The sequence below is a fragment of the Papilio xuthus genome, unplaced genomic scaffold, assembly GCF_000836235.2.
Source record: "Papilio xuthus unplaced genomic scaffold, Pxut_1.1 DF826115.1, whole genome shotgun sequence".
NCBI classification, from domain to species: Eukaryota; Metazoa; Arthropoda; class Insecta; order Lepidoptera; family Papilionidae; genus Papilio; species Papilio xuthus.
Window position 1 is genome coordinate 433,866 of NW_013532534.1, and position 20,316 is coordinate 454,181.

The 20,316-nt window shown below is 31.8% G+C and overlaps 1 protein-coding gene across 1 annotated transcript; it reads left to right on the plus strand.

The window, feature by feature from the left end:
- The first annotated feature begins 989 nt into the window (after positions 1–989).
- On the plus strand, positions 990–19,530 carry LOC106123214 (gamma-aminobutyric acid receptor alpha-like). The gene is made up of 11 exons (XM_013319445.1): positions 990–1,036; positions 12,664–13,001; positions 14,026–14,093; positions 14,755–14,975; positions 15,836–15,918; positions 16,149–16,283; positions 17,960–18,087; positions 18,269–18,454; positions 18,595–18,726; positions 18,887–19,076; positions 19,367–19,530. The coding sequence occupies exons 1-11, from the start codon at positions 990–992 to the stop codon at positions 19,528–19,530; spliced, it is 1,692 nt and encodes a 563-aa protein (XP_013174899.1).
- Positions 19,531–20,316: the final 786 nt, after the last annotated feature.

Consider the following 20,316-nt stretch of genomic DNA (forward strand, 5'->3'; position numbering starts at 1 on the left):
ACGGAGTCGCGGGCGATAGCCAGTTTTTAATAAAAATTAAAATAAAGTTTCAAGTTCTGTGATAACTAGAAATAAAATATGGAAGATACGATAAGATTACCCTTTCAATCAATCATCTCATGAATTTTCATTTAAACAAAACTTTTTAATCTTTTCCTTGTTCGAAAAGCTTCGTCTCAATTGCCTTTGCCTTGAAATATCATCAATTGTTACCACTTTTAAAATAGAATTCAGAGATCTTGTAATCTTCGACAAAAAGAAAGGAATCAAGACAGAATAAAAAAAATAAACTTTGTACTTTATAACATACTTTTAAATGTGTATACTCATCTCTCGAATCAAACCGTTAAAACAATGAAACTACCAATTCAACGCGTTTACATATTATACATCAGCGGTTAATAAGATTCGTCCAAATCGCAAATATCACTCAACGGATTGAGAATTTCCATTACGTTGTGAGAAGCAAGCGATTCAACAAGCAAACCTATTGCCGTGGGGAGAGGATTATTTCCCCCGTTGCTTATTAGTAGTACTAACTGATTAGAGCTTATCATTTTCTGTAGTAAATATCCTAACCAATTTTCAGCTAAAAATTTTTGCATGCTGCATTTTCCACGAGACCAATAAAATAAAATTGACTCCAACATATAGTACAAATAATCTCTTAATCCAATTAATATAATTTCATAAAACAATACATTTTTTAATCAATACAATAAATACCACGGAGGTTATATTAATGTTACTTATGTAAAAAAGAATAAGAAATGCGTCTTTATGATAAACTTCAGAGATGTTTCGCGGTATTTTGTTATCTACGTGTAATCATCGTGGAGTGTGCTACGAGCTACGCATGCGTAGAGGCGCACTGTCTTCGTAGCTGTTGGCTTGTCGCGCGGGCCGGAGCGGACGAACCGCCTACAGTGCTACCACACACGCGGCTAATAAACTTATAAGTCGGACATCCCTTAGCAAACATTTTAACAATGACCGATTTAAAATTCATCACTGCAACTTTAGGAGTTTTATTGGGGTAAGTTGTATAATTTTTAATAACTTTTGTATTGTTTACTTGTTTTTATTGGCTACCACAATTTAAAAGTATTGTTAGAATCTAAAATAGATATTGAAACAAAAATATTGAGGTCCGTTTTTAAGACAAAAAAGAAGTAAAATTCAATTTGTCATTTTAATAGAGCTTTCATCGTAGAGCTGCAAAAAAGATTAAACAATATCATGTTCCTTTTATCTTCTCGAGTTTTCTCTAACCTAATAAATAATGCAGGATTCTTTAACAAGTTTCAATTCGTTATTGTCGGTATTGTAATTTTAAAACAGACCCGATTGGTATTTAATATTTATGACGCCCTTGAAACTAGATTGTTGAAAATCTATTTATAGAACAGTTTTTAAGTTAATACATTTTTCCAAACAAAATATAAGTTATAGTTTCTTACTTTATAGAGACTTTTACATCACATTTAATTTTTCCATTATTGTACATATGTATATGCATTGTGTTGAACTTTGACGAGTATGTACAAGTAGTTTTTTTTAGGATTTTGAAATGGTGTAATTACATAACCCTGACGGAATATCCATTGATAAGATTATAATCTGGTACGAAGTTTGGTTATAATCCACGCATATATGTATGTCTATTGAACTCTTTTTAAAGAGCTATTTTTGGTGTAAAAATATATACATATGTACTTTTCCATATGTATGCTATATTACGCCTCAAAAGTTCAAGTCATATTCCCAAACATTTTTTCTGTATCTGATCAACCTCAAAGATCTTTTTTAAAGATTGAAAAACGTACTCGGATGCGGTTTTACTCTTTTACATTTCGATTTATTAGAATCCCAATATTTGTAACTAAAGAGTGCTTCTGGTCTACATCTTAGAAGTTTATCTATTAAACTTACTGTTTTTTTTCTTTAATAAATATTGATGACTTTAATTTGTTCCGAATACTTGATTGAACATACTAACGGTTCGATTATATGTACAGTCAGCTGCAAAAATATATATTTAAAATTACATTAAAAAAACTTTAAAAACTTGTATATTCCTTCGATTTTAAAAATACGTAAGCATGTATTTTTCATTAACATATATCCGTGGCCTGAAGTATATAGACGGGTACACTTTTCTAAACCCAAGGCGTGTATAACTTTCTAAAGCTTTGTAAATGTATAGATATTTATGTAGCTGACTGTACATAATCGATCGCTATAAAATGTTTACCCTTTCACAAGTAAATGTAGTGATTTGTTTATGTCAATATTGAAAGGTTGATATACATTTGTGTTTACATCGCTCCGTACCCGTCGCATGGCTTCCTGCCTCCTCCGGCGGCCACAATACACGTGATAGATTACGTTCGGTACATTATTGTAATACGAAACTCAGTGTCATAGCTTACTCAGATTCATTTGGAATTAAATAAACTTTAAATTATATTAGTATAATCTTCTTATATATAAAATTCTCGTGTCACAATTTTCATTTCCATACTCCTCCGAAACGGCTTGACCGATTCTCATGAAATTTTGTGAGCATATTGAGTAGGTCTGAGAATCGGCTACTATCTATTTTTTAATACCACGCGGACAGAGTCGCGGGCTACAGCTAGTATATTATATTAATGTTACTCCTTTATATACAACTAGTAAAATTGGGAACAAACTGCACGTTAAATAAAGTTTTTATTTGCAATAACAAATCTAGGTATTGAAAATTTTAGACCTCCTGTCCTTAGTCTTTATTAATTATTTTTTTATAAACTAATTAGACTCTTTTGTTCCGTGAAAATGCACTAATTACGTTCACATTCATAAATATTATTTTCCTAACATAAAGAAAAGAAAATATCTATCTTGGATGTCGTTGAACATCAATATTTCCTCGTTTAGTTGCTATTTCCGAAAAGTATAATTGTATCATTTTTCTAAAGCAAAAAAGGGTTAAAGCAAATAAATATATATAAACTTATGAAATCACTGAGTAAAGTTCACTTTGAGAGAATTTGCTCGAATAGGAAATGATTTTTCTATTTGAGTTATCCTACACGGGTGACTGATTACGCGAAAAAGTTTGCTTTTTCAAATGACTATTAGCTACTACGTATATTTGCGTACCATTTTGTTTCTTTAATTATAGTGACAATTTATCCTTTTACATTTTAATGTGAGATAGTAGAATTATAAGGAAACATTTGTTTATTGTATTGCATTTTAACATTCAAATGTTTAAATAGTAGTAGTAGTTTTAATACTAGTGCGGTCATTAACATATACGTTTCCGTTTGATTAAAAAATGGTAGAGATTAAAGTGTTTTGGATAAGCAACAAATGGTCGAATTATAAAATAAAAACGAAATTAATATTGACATTTCTAGAACCGTTTTATGGAAAAATGGTCAGACGGCGGGAGTTAATTCAATAGTATAAAAACTTTTTAAGACATTTGTATCACTTTTTTTATCTTGATAATTGGTTAAAAAAAATATCAGCTTTCAATTGCTTTTTTAATATTATCGCGCTGTGATCAAAGACACTTTGACTGGAAACTGTCCAATGTTGACTTTACTAGTAAGGTTCCCGATTGAATTTCGAGAACGTTCACAAATATATCTGTTACTCTGTGGATATCTCTACTTTAACTGAGGAGTTACATTTGTTAAATTGTAGAAAAAATATTACCATAAACACTTGACATTGGCCCAATCCGATGAGGGAGAGCCATAAACAAGAAACAGAACAGAACAGAACAAAAAATATTTTAATGTGAAAAAAAAATTACAAAATAACTTTTAATATGAACAAAAAATTATAATAAATGTCTATAGTAACATAATCCAACCCAACGATTTACTGTTAACTTGTAAATTTTGAAGAGCAAATGTAGCGAAGTCTGGGAAGGCCTTCTTGTAAATACCTCCGCCGTGAAAAGGGTCGACACTTCGGAGAGGTATAGACATCGTTGGAAAGATAAGCACGTAGTAGATACGAATTGAGACTTATAATACATTTTTAAATTCGTATGCAACGTAAGAAACCTGGACTTTTATTGGTCAATAATAAGCATACCATTTAAAGATAGGGGAGTAGAGAGAATAGTCCTTCAAAGCAACGTGAACGATTAACTATATTTTTTTTAAGATATACAAATAAAATCCCGTCCCGGAGGCCTAATTTAGTCCTCTTTCCCTTCCCACCCTTTTCTTATAAGGAAAGGATGGGTAGTGGAAGTGGACTTTCCGGATGAGTGGATGCATGGAAAGGGAAAATATTTTCTTTCTGCGCATCCTCTCCTCCGTCGATTAAAGGTATGCAATGCATATGCAATTGCGTATGTCTATGGGCAACGGTCACTTCGCACTTCAGCGATTTCAGGTAGCGGCTCGCTCGTTTGCCACCTTGTGATATAAAAAAATGTAAAGTACTAAAGTAAAAAGTAAATGTAAAGCCACAAGCAAACATTCTTGATTAGAGACATTCCGTTAAACGTTTGCTGATTAAAGGTCGAGTAATTTCTTCTTTGAAAGATAATTATCAATGATAGCACTCACAAAAAAATAATGCTTCATGGTTTTTATTATCTTGGTCTGAACGCTTATAACAATACTAGCTGTCTGCAGCGACTCCGTCCTCACGGAATTTAAAAAAAAATAAAAAGTAACCTATGTGTTCTTCCCGACTATGTTTTACATCCTACGATGGCATCCTAAGACACCTTCTAACTAACATCCATCTATCCAAACATTCGCATTTAATAATATCAGTGGGATTTATTTGTCTGTTACGTTTACATTTATTTACTTATCAATCAATATTAAATGAATTATGACTGTACTTTAATTATTTGTGCTTGTCATTTGCACATTTATGTGTGCATATTTAAATTAACCACACTAGACTGAACTTTAATGGCATGGCCAGAGGGGAGAAATTTTACAATTTAAAATGATAAACAAGAAACGATTGCTTGTTTGAGTAAACTATGGAATCAATTTTATTAATTTAATTACTTATTTAATAAAATACAAACACGGACAACGTTTAAAATAATATTCGTGAGTTTCTGAGACCAAAATCTCCGTTAAAAACATTATCTGTGGCACAACAGAGACAACAAATTTGATTTAAATATATCCATATTGGCGTCAGAAACTCACGGTTGTATATATGTAGTTCGCTGTGTCTCTGCTTGATATATTAAGAAGAAACTTTCCGACGAAGTCTTTGTTTACTTGCCAAGAAGTTTTCTCAATGAATCGAGTGTTGTTTTCTTAATAAAGTCTTCTGAAATCGTATTTAATGATCACGACCGTGTAAGTGTTCCTTGCAAGGGCAGGCTGCAGACTTGACAGACTGCCAATTGTGAGCGATAGATGTCGCTGTTCAATGTCAACCATCACTCGCTGCCACTTGCCATTGCCATATCGATCACCAAGACACGATGACACTGATGTTGCATGAAATATTATAACGAATTTTATAATATGTTTGAAAACATGTCAACATTGTTAATGGATGCCCTCAAACTGAATTAACATTTTTATTTAATTTATAGCTATACAAACTGTCGCACGACTGTGTTCGCGCGGAAATAAAAAAAAACTTAATAAGTAGCTTATGTGTTCTTCTAGACTATGTTCTGGACCTATGCAAAATTTCACCGAGATCTGTTCGCCGTTCTGGAGATAGTTTCAAACAAACATACATACGTCCATCCATCTAAACATTCGCATTTGTAATATTAGTAAGAAGTAAGATTGCTTGTTTGAAATTTTCGTGCTTTTTAGATATTTCTAAAACACATACAGTGGTATAACTTAATTGATTGTTGTCCTTATAAATCCTGACTATCAAAGATTAACAATAATCTTATTTTTCAACCATTTATTACATCATAAAGTCGCTCTTTAGCGATCTCTTCAGTACAAGTTAGTATTATTCTTATTTTTAATCTGCAGCTATTTTTTATCCGTATTAAATTGAAATGCGATGGAACAGGCTTCAATAAACAGGTCATCAAAATAAAACGCAAGACGGCTCCTAAAGGGGCTCTAAATTGTTTTTGAGAAAATCCATCAGAACCTTCGAATAAATATGTAAGCAAGCAAAAGAGGTTTATTATATGAAAGATTATAATCTAAATGGAACAGGGATATATGTTTAAAAAAGTAAATAAGAAGCTAAATGAAAATTACAGTATAATATAAATATTATGTAGTCAAATCTTTATGGTCAATTCAACATATTTTTAAAAAATACGGTTTAAGATGAAACCCAAGTCTATGTACATGACTATTATATATTTATATATTTATTTCGTACCTTAGTCGTAATAAGTAAATTATATTTCATTTTTGTGTCGTACATCTGCGCCCTGTTACCGGACCGCATCGTGTCGCTTACACAAAGGGAAAACCCTACGTCTCACTAAAAATAAATTACTTGTTTCGTCACTACCAGCTGTACCGACATTGAAACATAACCGAAACAAATCTTACTATTATAAATGTGAATATTTGGATGTATGGATGGATATTTGTTAGAAGGTATCTATAGAACCAAAGAGTAAGTATACTATAGAACGATTGCATGGATCTTGCTGATATTTGTTATAGCTGTAAAACATAATCTGGAAGAAGACATAGGCTACTAAGTTTTTTTTATTTCGCGCGGACTAAGTCCCAAGCGAAATGTAGTACTTTGTCTTCAAAAATGTATTCTTGTTGTCGAGAAAAAAAAAGAACTTAAACACTGATTTTTTTTATAAAAGAGGTCAGTCAATTTAAAGGTTATGCAATAGAAAAAAAAAGAAAATATTGTTTATGACGTCTGTCCGTATTGTCATAATTGACAAAACATTACCAATTTGAAATTAAAATTGCAATACAAATAATTTAACAAAAAAAACTACAATCATATAAAATTATAAGGAATTTAATATATCAAATTACAACAGATGGATTTATAACATAATGTGGAAGTTTATACAAAAAAAATTAAAGAAATTAAGTTACTTCATTAAAACAACATGCAAAGGTATCCAAGTTAAGATGGGAATATCAGTCTGTGGAACATATTTAAATGAATGGTGAAAACACTAATCAAATAACAGAAATACTACAAACGATTATAATGTTTTATTAATCATATTGAGAATAAGTCAGTCAACAGTTGAATGATACTAATGCCCACAACACTACATCAACTTTAAATGGAAAAAATCGATTTGTATCCTTAGTGGTAACCACATCGAATACACTAAAACTGAAGCAGAAGTTATAACTTAAAATTGTCATAAAGTACACTATGATAAAATTTATTAAATAATATATAGATATTAAAAAGTTAAAAGAAGAATAATGGAAGAACCAAAGAATGCTGTTGTCAAATACTTGCCACAATTTGGTCAAGGTCTAATGGCTATTGGCTATGTACTAGATCATTTCGGATGTTATGAACCACCGCTACCGAGTGCGTTTATATTAGTCGGTCACCTTTTTGTATTATCAGATCCAAGCGCACTATCTATAGACAAGCCTAAAGTACGAGTTATAAATATCATATTTTTATTCGGTAATATTTTTTCGTTCGTCTACGATGTAGTTACTACTTTTCCATGTTTCAATTAATATCGTCTATACTTCAAAACTATATGAAATTGTTAACAGTACATTAAACGAAAAAAATATAACAGTTTTATTTGTCAAAACATTAGCGCCCTCTTACGCTGAATTACGATTCAAGGGTCTTTGAGTGACATTTTTAAAGATTTGAAGTGACCATAATAATATTATGTAATACATAAAAGGATTATAAGTACGTTAGTCTAAAAGGACATATAAAGCTGATTTTTAATTTTAATGTTCGTGTATAGCTTTGTTTCTTTTCAGAGTTTTTTCAAAAAGTTAAGACGCATATCTTAAGGTTTTGTTTTTTTAATATGTCATTTCATAGACATTGTAAAAGAGTAAAATGAAAATCTGTCTTTGATTGTCATCACTGACAAATAACTCTAAACTTCAATAAATAGAAATGTTTTAAAATATATAAATAAATTCAATCATTCATCATCAGAAAGTGTAAAAACATGTTTATTCCGTACAAAGTTTAGATTGCAATGCAATGTTAAATTAAAATGAAGATACCGTATTTAAAATGTAGCAAAAAACCACAAAAGAGTCAAACATCGAAAAGGATACAATTTCATATGCCGGTCAAGAATATTAATTTATCTTTGGCGAAGAATCTGTTAATAATACTAGCATATACGTTGGCTAATATATTCTCAAGTGATTATCCTTTGATGACTGGATTTATGGTTATATTGGGACATGTTTTAGCAATAGCATCCGATTCGTGGTCTGTTTATAGCAATTTAATAAATACAAATGAATCTGATGACTGCGCGTCGCATATGTTCTTCGTTATCGCAAATATATTTTCAATAATTGGCGAATATAAAGAAATAGAAACAACGTTACTACATCAAGTAATAGTATGAGAAGTTACGAATAATTTACACGTATTTAGTTACATAGAAGTTTTAAAATAATGTTTGTCAAACATCAGTAGCAATTATAAAATAAAATTTAGTTAATAGATTATTTTAATTAATAAAAAAATGAAAAATAAAATTATAATTTGTTTTACTATATTATGAGAAGAAAATATTCAAACCAAACAATTCTTTAGTGTGTAAAATGTAAAATTATTGGTTAAAAAAAGTCAAATCATTTTAATTATTTTAAAGTTTATAGAATGAAACTGACTTGTGATATAATTGTAATTTGAAAAACACATTTTATTTGAGAGATAAATTTGAATTGTTTGCATGGTTAAGTCATGTTGACGTGAGAATATTAAAATAAATCTCTTTTACACCCACTTAGGGTTTCTGTTGAAAAGAAATTGGGTGCGACATTTTTAAGTCATAACTTAACTCAGAGTTATCGAATGGTTACTTAGGCAGTACCTTAATGAAAATTTTTAACAAATCTACGAAACTTACGTACGCCCGACACATTATATTTCATTGATTTTTTCTAATTTTTTTAACATATATTATTTTCTTACTTTTGAAGTTATAAAATTAGATTATTAAGGATATAAAAGCGAACACAGCAATATCAGAAGTAGGATCGATGGAGGTTCAAAATGTGCGACACTTTCATGTCGCGAAGGGTGCTCGGTCGAGGTGAGGGTGCTCAGTGCTCCACCACATCGGACACTTTCGTTTTGTCCTTACCATTAATGTCAAATCGCATGAAAGTCGACGCATTTCTTAAAAAAACATTGTTGTATTCAATTTTATTGATATAAAATCAGGCAGCTCGACCGATTTTTGAAAGATTATTCAACTTAAATTTCCATGAGTTCCAATCCATCGCCATGTTATTATAAAATATAAGACACGTTCAAGTAACTAAAATTATGTAAAACAACGCTTGATTACAAATAAATCGTAAATCAAATTCATTGCCCATTCAAAAATCGGTAGCGTCTATGTTGTAGATACAATTGAGATATAAAGAGATTAGTGTATATTTAATTTATTCTGTTACCAACCACATTGTAACTTATAATTTGTTGCAAATTACAAAAAAGCCGTATCGTGCAATGTTAAGTAAAGTTTCTTAAAGGCATCTAAACAAAGACGCACTCACTGTCATCTTAACTTCCGATTACTGGACGCTGAGAGCGAGGGAGAATTACTAAGCAGTAAATAACGTTGAGGAAACTTTCACTTCAATTAAATAAATAAAATAGAAATAAAAGTATTACAATTTACCCCACATGGGTTGGAAAAAACATTTGTAGAGCCTTTTACATTAAAAAAAATTACGTTTAAATCATGTTAACAATTTGCCAATAATCTTTTTCACTCAAACCCATTGATGGATATAATTATGAAGTCGACTAAAAATTATTCGCTACCAAAGTGGTAACTTGTAATTTTAGCTAGCTTGTATTATCTAGATTCACAAGAATATACGTAACTTAAATAGACTTTTAGCTACTTATGCTAATTCTGGTTCATTAAACTTATTTAATTTTTGACTTTTGCATAAAATTAAACGTAATTAGTTACTAGGTACGCTTGTCCGGTTGTCCTACATTAGATTTAAGACTGACTAGGGACGATTTCGATCCGTTTCGTTTAATTCATTAGAGAATTTTAAACACGTGAAGGTTTGGTCACAACTAAAAAACAAATGAACATTTAATGGCATACGAAAATTAGGAGATACGTTTTGAATTTCAGTGCATTTTTCGGTTGCAATAAGATTGCAAATTGACCAAACGATGGTAAATCTTTTGTTATAAAATTAATTTAATCTTTTCTAAATAACTTAACTTATTTTATTCATAAATATAATAATTATACTAAACCACTTTATACAGTATTCTCAAGCAGTTTTAATTTAATTAATTTTGTAAGTGCTTTAGACGAAATTGCCCTAAATCTGCGTTTAAATCTGTTGAGCCAACTGAAATACGAAGATGAAAATTCAATAACTTGATAGAAGTAGCATACGCCTACCTCTTGCTAATCTAATTATTAGGATAGCACTTATTTATAACTGTTAAACACATAAATTTATTCACTTAGTTGTGGTGACTTAACAGTGTTAGAGTCTACAAAACAAACATCTGTTACCGAATGAGCCGACTCGTGGAATACAATGACACCAAAAAGTCATGAAAAAGTATTCTGTCTATCAAATTACATTTCTACAACTATTTTGATCAGCGTCCACTTCGCTTTAGGGAATACTAAGTAATCGTTTGCTTGTTTGCCATCTCGTATAAAGTCTATCTCATCATCATCAGCTCACTATTCGTCCCCACCGAGGGGCTCGGAGTCTAGCCTAAGTTAAGGGTGATTAGGCCACAGTCAACCACGCTGGCCAAGTGCGGGTTGGTTTGACTTCACACATATCTTTGAATTATTTCTCAGATATGTGCAGGTTGCATCACGATGTTTTCCTTCGCCGTAAGAACGTCGGATAAATGTACATATGTAAATCGAAAAACACATTGGTACATGGCGGGATTCGAACCCAGGACCTGCTGATTGCAAGTTAAGTGCTTGACCACTGAGCCACCGCCCTTCCTAAAAAAAAATCTATCTATCTAGTTTAATTTAACAAAATAAGTAAATGTAGTTCAAATTTCAAAATGCTCAACTAACTGTAACGAAACTCATCGACCCCGGAGAACGTGCAATCAAGAATCATTCAAAGAAGACGCCAATCACGGCTTATCAAGCCTATAGCTACAACCTAGATACATGGGCCGCTGCACCCAGTTACACTGTATTGAAACTATAAAAAAATCTTCACACATAATTTAAAAGTGTTAGATGTGTTTATTTCTTTCCTGTTGTTATTTTCTCCGTATTCTTTGTTATATTTCATAATATTTTATGAAGTTTTTGATACCTCAAATTTATCTGTTGTATTATGTGTTCAAGTTAGTACTACAAATTAATTTCAAAATTAACTTATATTTTATATGTCTTAAATATGGCCACGAAATTAGCAAGATAATTATCATGTATGTATATCTAACAGAAGATTAATTTGAACTATTATTGTCTACTATAATTCTTGTAGATAACATAAATCAATTTTACCTTATGCCAGGATTTGAAAGGGCATTGGAAATACGTTTCATTTCCTCTATTTCGCAGTGACCTCGCACAGATTAAGTCCGATTAGTGTGAGGTGTGCGACGAAACGATTCAAACTATGGATACCAATATGGATATTAAAGTTTACATATATTTATTGGATACATAAGTAACTTTTGGATATCTGGTTAAATTTGTGAAGACGCTTTTAGCAATTTGCTCTTACTACAAATATACAGTATAATAATGGAGACATGACATCGACGTTTAAATCCGACTGGAATAGGATTCTTTTAAAATTAGTTCTCATTCGTTCCAAGATAACTATGCCTTTTGTCATGTTTGGTTACCTCATAGTTACAGTTTAGAGAAAAAAGATTTTTTCCTGTTTGTCTTTACCCTCTCTGTATCGTAAATCGTTAAGAAAACCTATTTATAAATATACCTTGAAAGATATACTCCTACCGTTACCCAAGATAGTGTGCAACATTTTAAATGTTAAGTTATATTTCTAAAGCTTTTAAAAGAAAATAATTATAAAAAAATACACACAGAAGTCCGCTGTTTAACATAACTCAAATACCATAGTAAAATACTGGGCTCGATGCCAAAGTTTTAGTGTACCGTCTTGTAAAATCAAAACCGTTAACGTTGCAATATGAAATATTTAATATACATGCAATTATATTAAATGCATATTCAACTACAACGATTATACAAAATGCTGATTCAGTTTCAATAATAACGGACCTCATTGTTTCTTGGAATATTGATATATTTAAGTCTTTTCCTTTTATTTTCAATATATAACAATTTCTTTTAAAAAAAATACGTATTGATGCTTATTGTTTGTGAAATTGAGTTTTGATGAATTTGTTTTTTGTATACTCCTATGACGATCTTTATTACTTTTAACTTACAGTATCAAAAAAAAGGCAAGATATTAAAAAATCGGAGACGTTTTGATGCAACGTATTTCGATGTAATATTTCTGTCAACAGATGCTTGAAAGCTGACGCAAAAGGAGCAATTTATTTGACAACTAAAAACGGAACATTTCCCATATCACTCACATCTCTGAATTCCCAAGATGACGCGCCGACGCAAGACGCTGCAAGGATTTTCTCGGCAACCACTAAAAATGTCACAAGTCTCCAGTGGGATGACATCTCCGATGATCTATTGTTCACGAATTCAAACGAAACACAAGATTATGACAACGTTTGGAAAAATAATCAGAAAAGAAGCATCAATGACGCGGTATCGAGAAACATAACGTTGGTTTTAGAGAACTTGCTGAAAAACTATGAAAATTCTCAACTACCCACACATGGAAAAGGTAACATCCATGTAGTTTGTAGTTCTAGGATTTTATCGTAAAATGTAAGCTTTTGTTTTACAATCGCAAAATAATAGAAAGAAAAACATTTATTTTCAAAGAGTTAAATGTGTTTTATATTTTTAAATAAAATTTTAGAAATCCAATAAAATTTCTCCTATTCAAATATAACAAAAGTCGTTACCTTGACCAGAAGCGCTATCGATGTCAATGCTTTGTTTGTTTCATAAATATTAAAATAAAATCAAACACGACATCGTATTGTTCTCGATATTTGTTTAAAAGCGTTCTATTCAAATTAAATCACACCTAGATCGTGCAAAAATTTGCATGCTCGAAGCGCGCATACATAATCTTATTGAAGTATACTAGTGACTGAGCGTCGGTGGCTCAGGGGTGAAGCACTTGACTTGCGATCTGCAGGTCCTGGATTCGAATCCCGCCATGTACCAATGTGTTTTTCGATTTCCGATTTCCTTATGTACATTTATCCGACGTTCTTACGGTGAACGAAAACATCGTGATGTAACCTGTGCATATCTGAGAAGAAATTCAAAGATATGTGTGAAGTCAACCAACTGGGCCAGCGTGGTTAACTATGGCCTAGTCGCCCTTAAGTTAGGGTAAGCTCCGAACCCCTCGGTGGGGACGTGTAGTAGCTGATGATACTAGTGACTAGTAGCCTCGCATCATTCAAAGAGAGACTAAAATCATTGCTTGTCCAGAAAGCTCTGTATTCATATTAAGAATTTTTGAAAAAAAAAATGATTTTTTATTTGTAAATCGCTCTCATAACTTGTATTGTAAACGTTACCGATAAATTTTATTCTATTATTTTGTATCTTTTGGTCTTTAATTATGATAAGAGACCATTATTTTACATCCCTAGTATCTCTTTAAGTCCCTGAAAATCTGTTACACTAAGAAAGAAAAAGAATAGTATAATTTTTCGCCATCTTCAATTAATTGAATTAAGGATTTTGTAATTGGCAAGAACTTGTACTAACAATATTTTTTTTCGCAGGTTACCCAACTGTCGTTCAAACAAATATTTTAATCCGAAGTATGGGACCAGTTTCCGAACTTGATATGGTCAGTGAGATAAATATTTATGTAGACATAATCAAATCCTATTACTTTGTAAGGATTTTCCCTTGAAATCGGCTCACAAATCGCATCGTCCTGTATTTAGTAACGGTCCACTAAATACTTTCAAAAGGAATAAGTTTTTCTCTCCAATACTCTTCGTTTACTCTTCAATACATTCGAACCTTTTTATTCACGTAATGACTTTACTAAAGTATAGCTACATATTTATTTAAACGCTGTTGATATTTATAAGAACAGAAAAAAATAACGAAAGGGATATATTATTTAGTACATAGTCTAAGGGTGAGTAGCATCAACTAACTATAACCATAACCTTGACATTGGTTAAATCTTTGGTTGCGCAAAAATTCGTTGCACCATTTTAACGATCGTCAAATTGACGTCATATTTAACGCTAACTATAACCACTCAATTTTGGATGGTTACGGCTAGCGTTAAGGTTAGTTTGTGTCAGTAGCGAAGTGTGTATGTCAACTGTCACAATTTCAACTCACCCTAAATAAACCGAAATTTTCCGACTACGCGTTAATGTTATTAGCCACGTATACTTCTATGTACCATATAAACATTTGTTTTTTTTTTCATTTTTAAGTACGTTACGCTGCCATTCTTTATCTTTGTAACAAATTTTCTATTCCAACAGGATTACTCAATGGATTGTTACTTCAGGCAGTACTGGCGTGACACGCGCCTCTCGTTCCTCGGGCCAATTCGTTCCTTGTCCCTGTCCATCAAAATGCTGGAGAGAATATGGCGGCCCGACACGTACTTCTACAACGGAAAGCACTCCTACGTCCACACTATTACTGTTCCCAATAAATTATTACGTATCAGTCAACATGGAGATATATTATATTCTATGAGGTTAATTTTTGTTAACCGTATTATGTATTTTCAAAGACAAATCATAATCCTATAGAAAATAGTAAATACATCATTCTTCGAATGTTCAATGAAATTTTTAAATGCATTCAAAAAAATGAAACAGTGAATTAATTTTAATAATAAATGAAAGAAATCTAATGTAACGTCCGAAGAAATTATAAGTTGTAGTGAGTGATAAGCAACAAAAAATAAATAAAAATTAAAGTCTACCCTTGTTCGCCCATGCTAATAAGGAGTTATTAAAAGAAAAATCTAATCAAGATCTTATAGATGGGTTATAATTAATTTTATAGAGTTGTTAATCAAGATGGCGTCCTATTTTTAATTGGCTGTATGCAAAATGAAAAATTCTCAGCTCTTATTACAAGAGGCACTTGTTCATTTGGTCACAAATTGCTATGAATCTCATTTACAAATTAATTAGTATTAAAATTACTTTAATATGAATGCGTAATTTTAGGCTTTTATTAATTTTTATCATTCGTAATTTTAAAAGTAATTAAGCTTTGATAAAAAAATCATAAATTTTAATAATCTTACATAATTTTAGGGATTAAGGGACTAAAAACGGTATACACTTTTGCACAAGATTGCAATTAAAAAAATCTTTAATTCTATTTTAAATAGCACTGAATTGATCTGCAACAATATCGTTTAATGGACATTCTAAATTTAAACTCAACGAACGTGTAATCGCTTTAAAAGGAATTGATTTGATATGCCAGTTTCACTGTAGCACACAATAGAGCTTACGAAGGATTTGATCGTAATCCTTTCACAAAACTCATTTCAACATCACTAAATGAGGCAGTTCCGTCTAACACAGTCGTAATTTACAGATTGACGATCAAAGCGAAATGCCCGATGGAGTTGCGTAATTTTCCAATGGACAGGCAGTCTTGTCCCCTTATCCTCGGAAGTTGTAAGTATTGTATTTTATTTTTAACAATATAAGCAAAGAACATTCAATTTAAAAGCTGCCATTAAAAGTATTACCACCGAATGTTGAAGTTTGAATTGAAGAATTTAGTTCGAAAGATTATTTAGAATTCTAAATAATTATTATCAAATATAAATCAAGTTTCATGATATATTTTTATTACCTGTTATTTACTATAGAGTTGAAAATATTTTTCATAATATTTTTTCTAGACGCGTATTCGAACCAGCAACTAGTGTATCAGTGGCAGAACTCAGAAAGTGTTAACTTCGTGCCGGGCATGACGCTCTCTCAGTTCGACCTCATTAGTTATCCTTATCGAAACTTCACCTTTACAAGAAGAGAAGGTAAGTAAACAGTGTTAACTACCAACACATATTCATAATATTATGATAAGCTTTCATCTTGTTACATTATTGGAACATTTCTTCATAAAATACTAGCGTTTGAATTATAATAGAACTTTGAACAGAAGATCAAATGTTTGTTATATATTTTCTATCTTTAAATCATTATCTCTTTTTTCACTGTATTATATAGTACTTGCTTCTGTCTGCCACTTCGTTTGCGCGGAATTAAAAAAAACTTAGTAAATAGTCTATGTATCCTTCAGATTATGTTCTAGATCTATGGTCAATTTCAGCTAGTTCCATTAAAGTGTACGGAAGATTCCTAATAACATACGTCCATCCATCTAAATTTGAACATTTATAACATTAGTAAGAAGTTATAGAAGTTTAATAGCTATTATAAACCATTTCCATAATACGTTTCTGGTAATATTTATCCTTAATCTATTCAATTTAAATCATAAATGTACTTCTTAATAACCTATTCCAATATGTTTCTATTGATATAATTGGTTCTGCCCTATACTTATGTATTTACATAGACAAGGGCGACGAACTTGTTTATTACGTCGCCTATACAAATAGAAAATACTTTGGGGTAACATAATTTTCTTATTAACGTTACTATAGATGTTTTTGTCCGTACAAAAGATTATTGATTGCGAAATAGTGGAGCGATTTGTTAGCGACGGATACTTCAATCAATCGCCTTTAGTAACTTATTATTATAAGTTTTTGTACTCAGACCAAATAATCAAATGTATTCTTACTTTATTGAAAGTTATTCTACTAAAGAAGCAGTTATCTCGAAAGTCAATATTAAAATATCACAAAAGGTAAAAAAGATGTTTTGGTATATCTTAAACAATAATCTTAATGTACATTATCTTAACCTTAAGTCGACAAACTTAATCTCCAAGGCACTTAGTAAGCCTACAAGGCCATAACTATTTCTGAAAGCCGCAGAAACTTTATACGGTCTGATAATTTGTACTTTGACGACTTCTATTGGCGACTTTTCTTTTTTTACGTTGACTATTTAGCAAAATTAACCAAGATATTGAATGGTTAAAGTATTAACGATAGATTTATCTATCTTGCCTTTTACGCATTTACACGAAAATTTTATCGAAATCCTTGTTGACGTAATATCCCTAAAAGCTTTTAAATGAGCCTTCTAACCTTACAAAGCGTTTACACGTTTTTTGATTTCCAATATAAAATATTATCTGATTTTTCTCCCCCAAGAGCTAATGTATAGCGAACGACAGGACTTACTGCATCGACACGAATCGGCTTTTACGCTTTACGGACATACATTTTATGTAACTTGAAAAGACTTGCGGCGAAAACTGTTACTGATTTTATGTACGAAATGTTGTCTTAGGTAGTATTTAATAGTGACAACGCGAATAGGAATGCCACCTAGTTAACCTTTAAGTTTTTTCTGACGTCTATGGGCTAAGTGACAGCGGCCACTTCCTTATTTTAAGCGAAATCATAGCCGTTTGCTTTTTTGCCATCTGTTACTACAAAAAAACTAACTTAACTAATAAATGTCAATCAGAAGCAATAGCTTAAACCCTTAGTATGAACGCACGGAATGCAATTATATTTTATATTGAAAATAAAACTTTTATTACTATGTAGATGTATTCAACTTCCTCCCACAGGAGATTTCTCCGTGCTGCAAGTGTCGTTCAATTTGCAACGTCACACGGGCTATTTCCTCATTCAGGTCTACGTGCCTTGTATCCTCATTGTTGTGTTGTCTTGGGTGTCATTTTGGATTCATAGGGAGGTATGTATATAAACAGTTTTAGCATTTTAAGATAAATTTCCTTGTGTTTTATTACATCTTTATATAATTTCAATTAAATAAACAAATATTCCTTTCTAATTGATACTTCATAGATAGAAAAAAACGTATTATATAATATATATAATACTATTCTTTAACATATATTTGTCTAACTCTCCAGGCAACATCAGATCGCGTTGGTTTGGGAATAACAACAGTTTTGACTCTATCAACAATCAGCTTGGATTCCCGAACTGATCTACCCAAAGTTCGTTACGCGACTGCTCTTGATTGGTTTCTGCTAATGAGTTTCTTCTATTGCATCGCCACTTTGTTGGAATTTGCTGGTGTGCATTACTTCACCAAGGTAAAGAATAAATGTATCAAGTATCCACCTTTAGCTTTGACTTAGACATTAAGAATTCTCTTCTACCATCTAAAGTGCCAGATGTCTACAAAAATATTATTTGTATAATTTTTACAGTACAAAGTTTTAATTTCCTTCAGGTTGGCTCTGGTGAAATAGTAATTGATGATTCCGAGTGGGAGGAGTTAATAGAGGAAGTGGGAGGTGATGCGTTCGCGGCAAGGCAGCTAGCCGCGCGGCGTCGAAGCTCCTCACGATCTGCTACTAATTGTGTAAGCAAATTATCAACATCTTCCTGCTCTTATCCTTTCGGAACTTCGACCAGAATGTATTACTCTTCCATACATCTAAGGAAACTAATACGAAGTAAAAAAAAGGGGAGTACTGAAGTCATGTTAAGTGACTCTCTAAAAAACAGATTATTCTTTACAGAATTTCTCCTTACCGTCACAAGGCGCGTGCGCTAGTGAAGGCGAGGACCTACCCGCACCGGAGCAGACATCGGTGCGTCTGACTATGGAGCGAACTACGCAGACCGAAAGGAGAGTGCCGCGCTGGAGGCAGCTTCTCTACTGCCTCGCGGGGGACGACCGCTACCGGAGGCAGAGGCAGATTGAGGCCGGTAAGTTATCTCCACTGAACTACTAACATGACAATGTATTTCACAAATTAAATACAGATAAATTATCCACTATATCTCTATGGATTGGAGTACATAAGTTCAATTTCAATTCTTTAACTGTCACTAATTTATGTGCCGTAGTTAAAGTGGTGGAACCACATCAATTACTAACAACCTACCCTACCATAACAACGAAATAATCCCAATATGCTTGAATCTTCTTGAAAGAATTTTTATTGGAGCTTTCTTAACAATTTCTTTTATTTTTTTCTATCTGTATGTTTGTGTAGGCAAGCGCGGTCACATCAACAGCGTGTCGCACATCGACAAGGCGGCGCGTGTGCTGTTTCCTGCTTCATTTGCACTACTCAACTTCTTCTATTGGATGATATACGCGTTATCCAGTGACGACTTCGCGTGGAGCGACAACCCTATCAACACTCTGTCCCATTAAATAAACTTCGATAGTTTGAACAGCCGAGAAATAAGATTAAGCCACTAAAGTAGTTTTTAAATGTAGTAATCAAATATAATACATATTAGAAGTATGTGAATATATTCAAATGCATAAAAAATGAAATTGCTTAAAACCTGATTATAATATACTTCATACTAGCTATCGCCCGCGATTCTGTCCGCGCGGGATGGAAAAATTTAATTTGTAGCCTATATGTTCTAGACTATGTGCCAAATTTGAAATAAATAGGAGGTAATTCTAGCTACTGAATATACATACAAAATATAAAAATTGGTCAAGCCGTTTCAAAGGAGTTTGACAACAAACATTGTAACATAAGAATTTAATATACAAGAAGATTGCCAAAATATTAAGTGATATGATAAATTATTGCTTTGAAATTGTTATTCAATAAAACTCGATTCAGATCATCATACAATATATTAGGTTTTCATTACGGGATAAAACAAACGGTTTGGAGTATGCTCTCTAAATATACAATACAATGTAACATTAAAATAACTGTTCTTTCAACTTAAAAATTCTACGTTGACTTCAAAATATCATAGCCATAAATATGATAAACCTTCGCAAAACCAAAACATACAAATAAAACATGTTTTTTCAACTGTATCACAACATGTTTTGAGTGAATGTTTTGTGCGAAATAAAGACATTGTAGTCTTGTAGTCAACGTAAGATAGATATAACAAAGCGACTACATAATTAGCGACTCAGTCTACATTTGTGCTAAACAGAAATATGTCTTAAGTTACATAGTCT

Excerpts from the sequence above, each read along its gene's own strand:
- LOC106123214 (XM_013319445.1), top strand. The coding sequence starts at position 990 with ATGACCGATTTAAAATTCATCACTGCAACTTTAGGAGTTTTATTGGG. Across the intron at positions 1,037-12,663 it reads ACTTTAGGAGTTTTATTGGG|ATGCTTGAAAGCTGACGCAA; the intron begins GTAAGTTGTATA and ends TTCTGTCAACAG. Across the intron at positions 14,976-15,835 it reads GATATATTATATTCTATGAG|ATTGACGATCAAAGCGAAAT; the intron begins GTTAATTTTTGT and ends CGTAATTTACAG.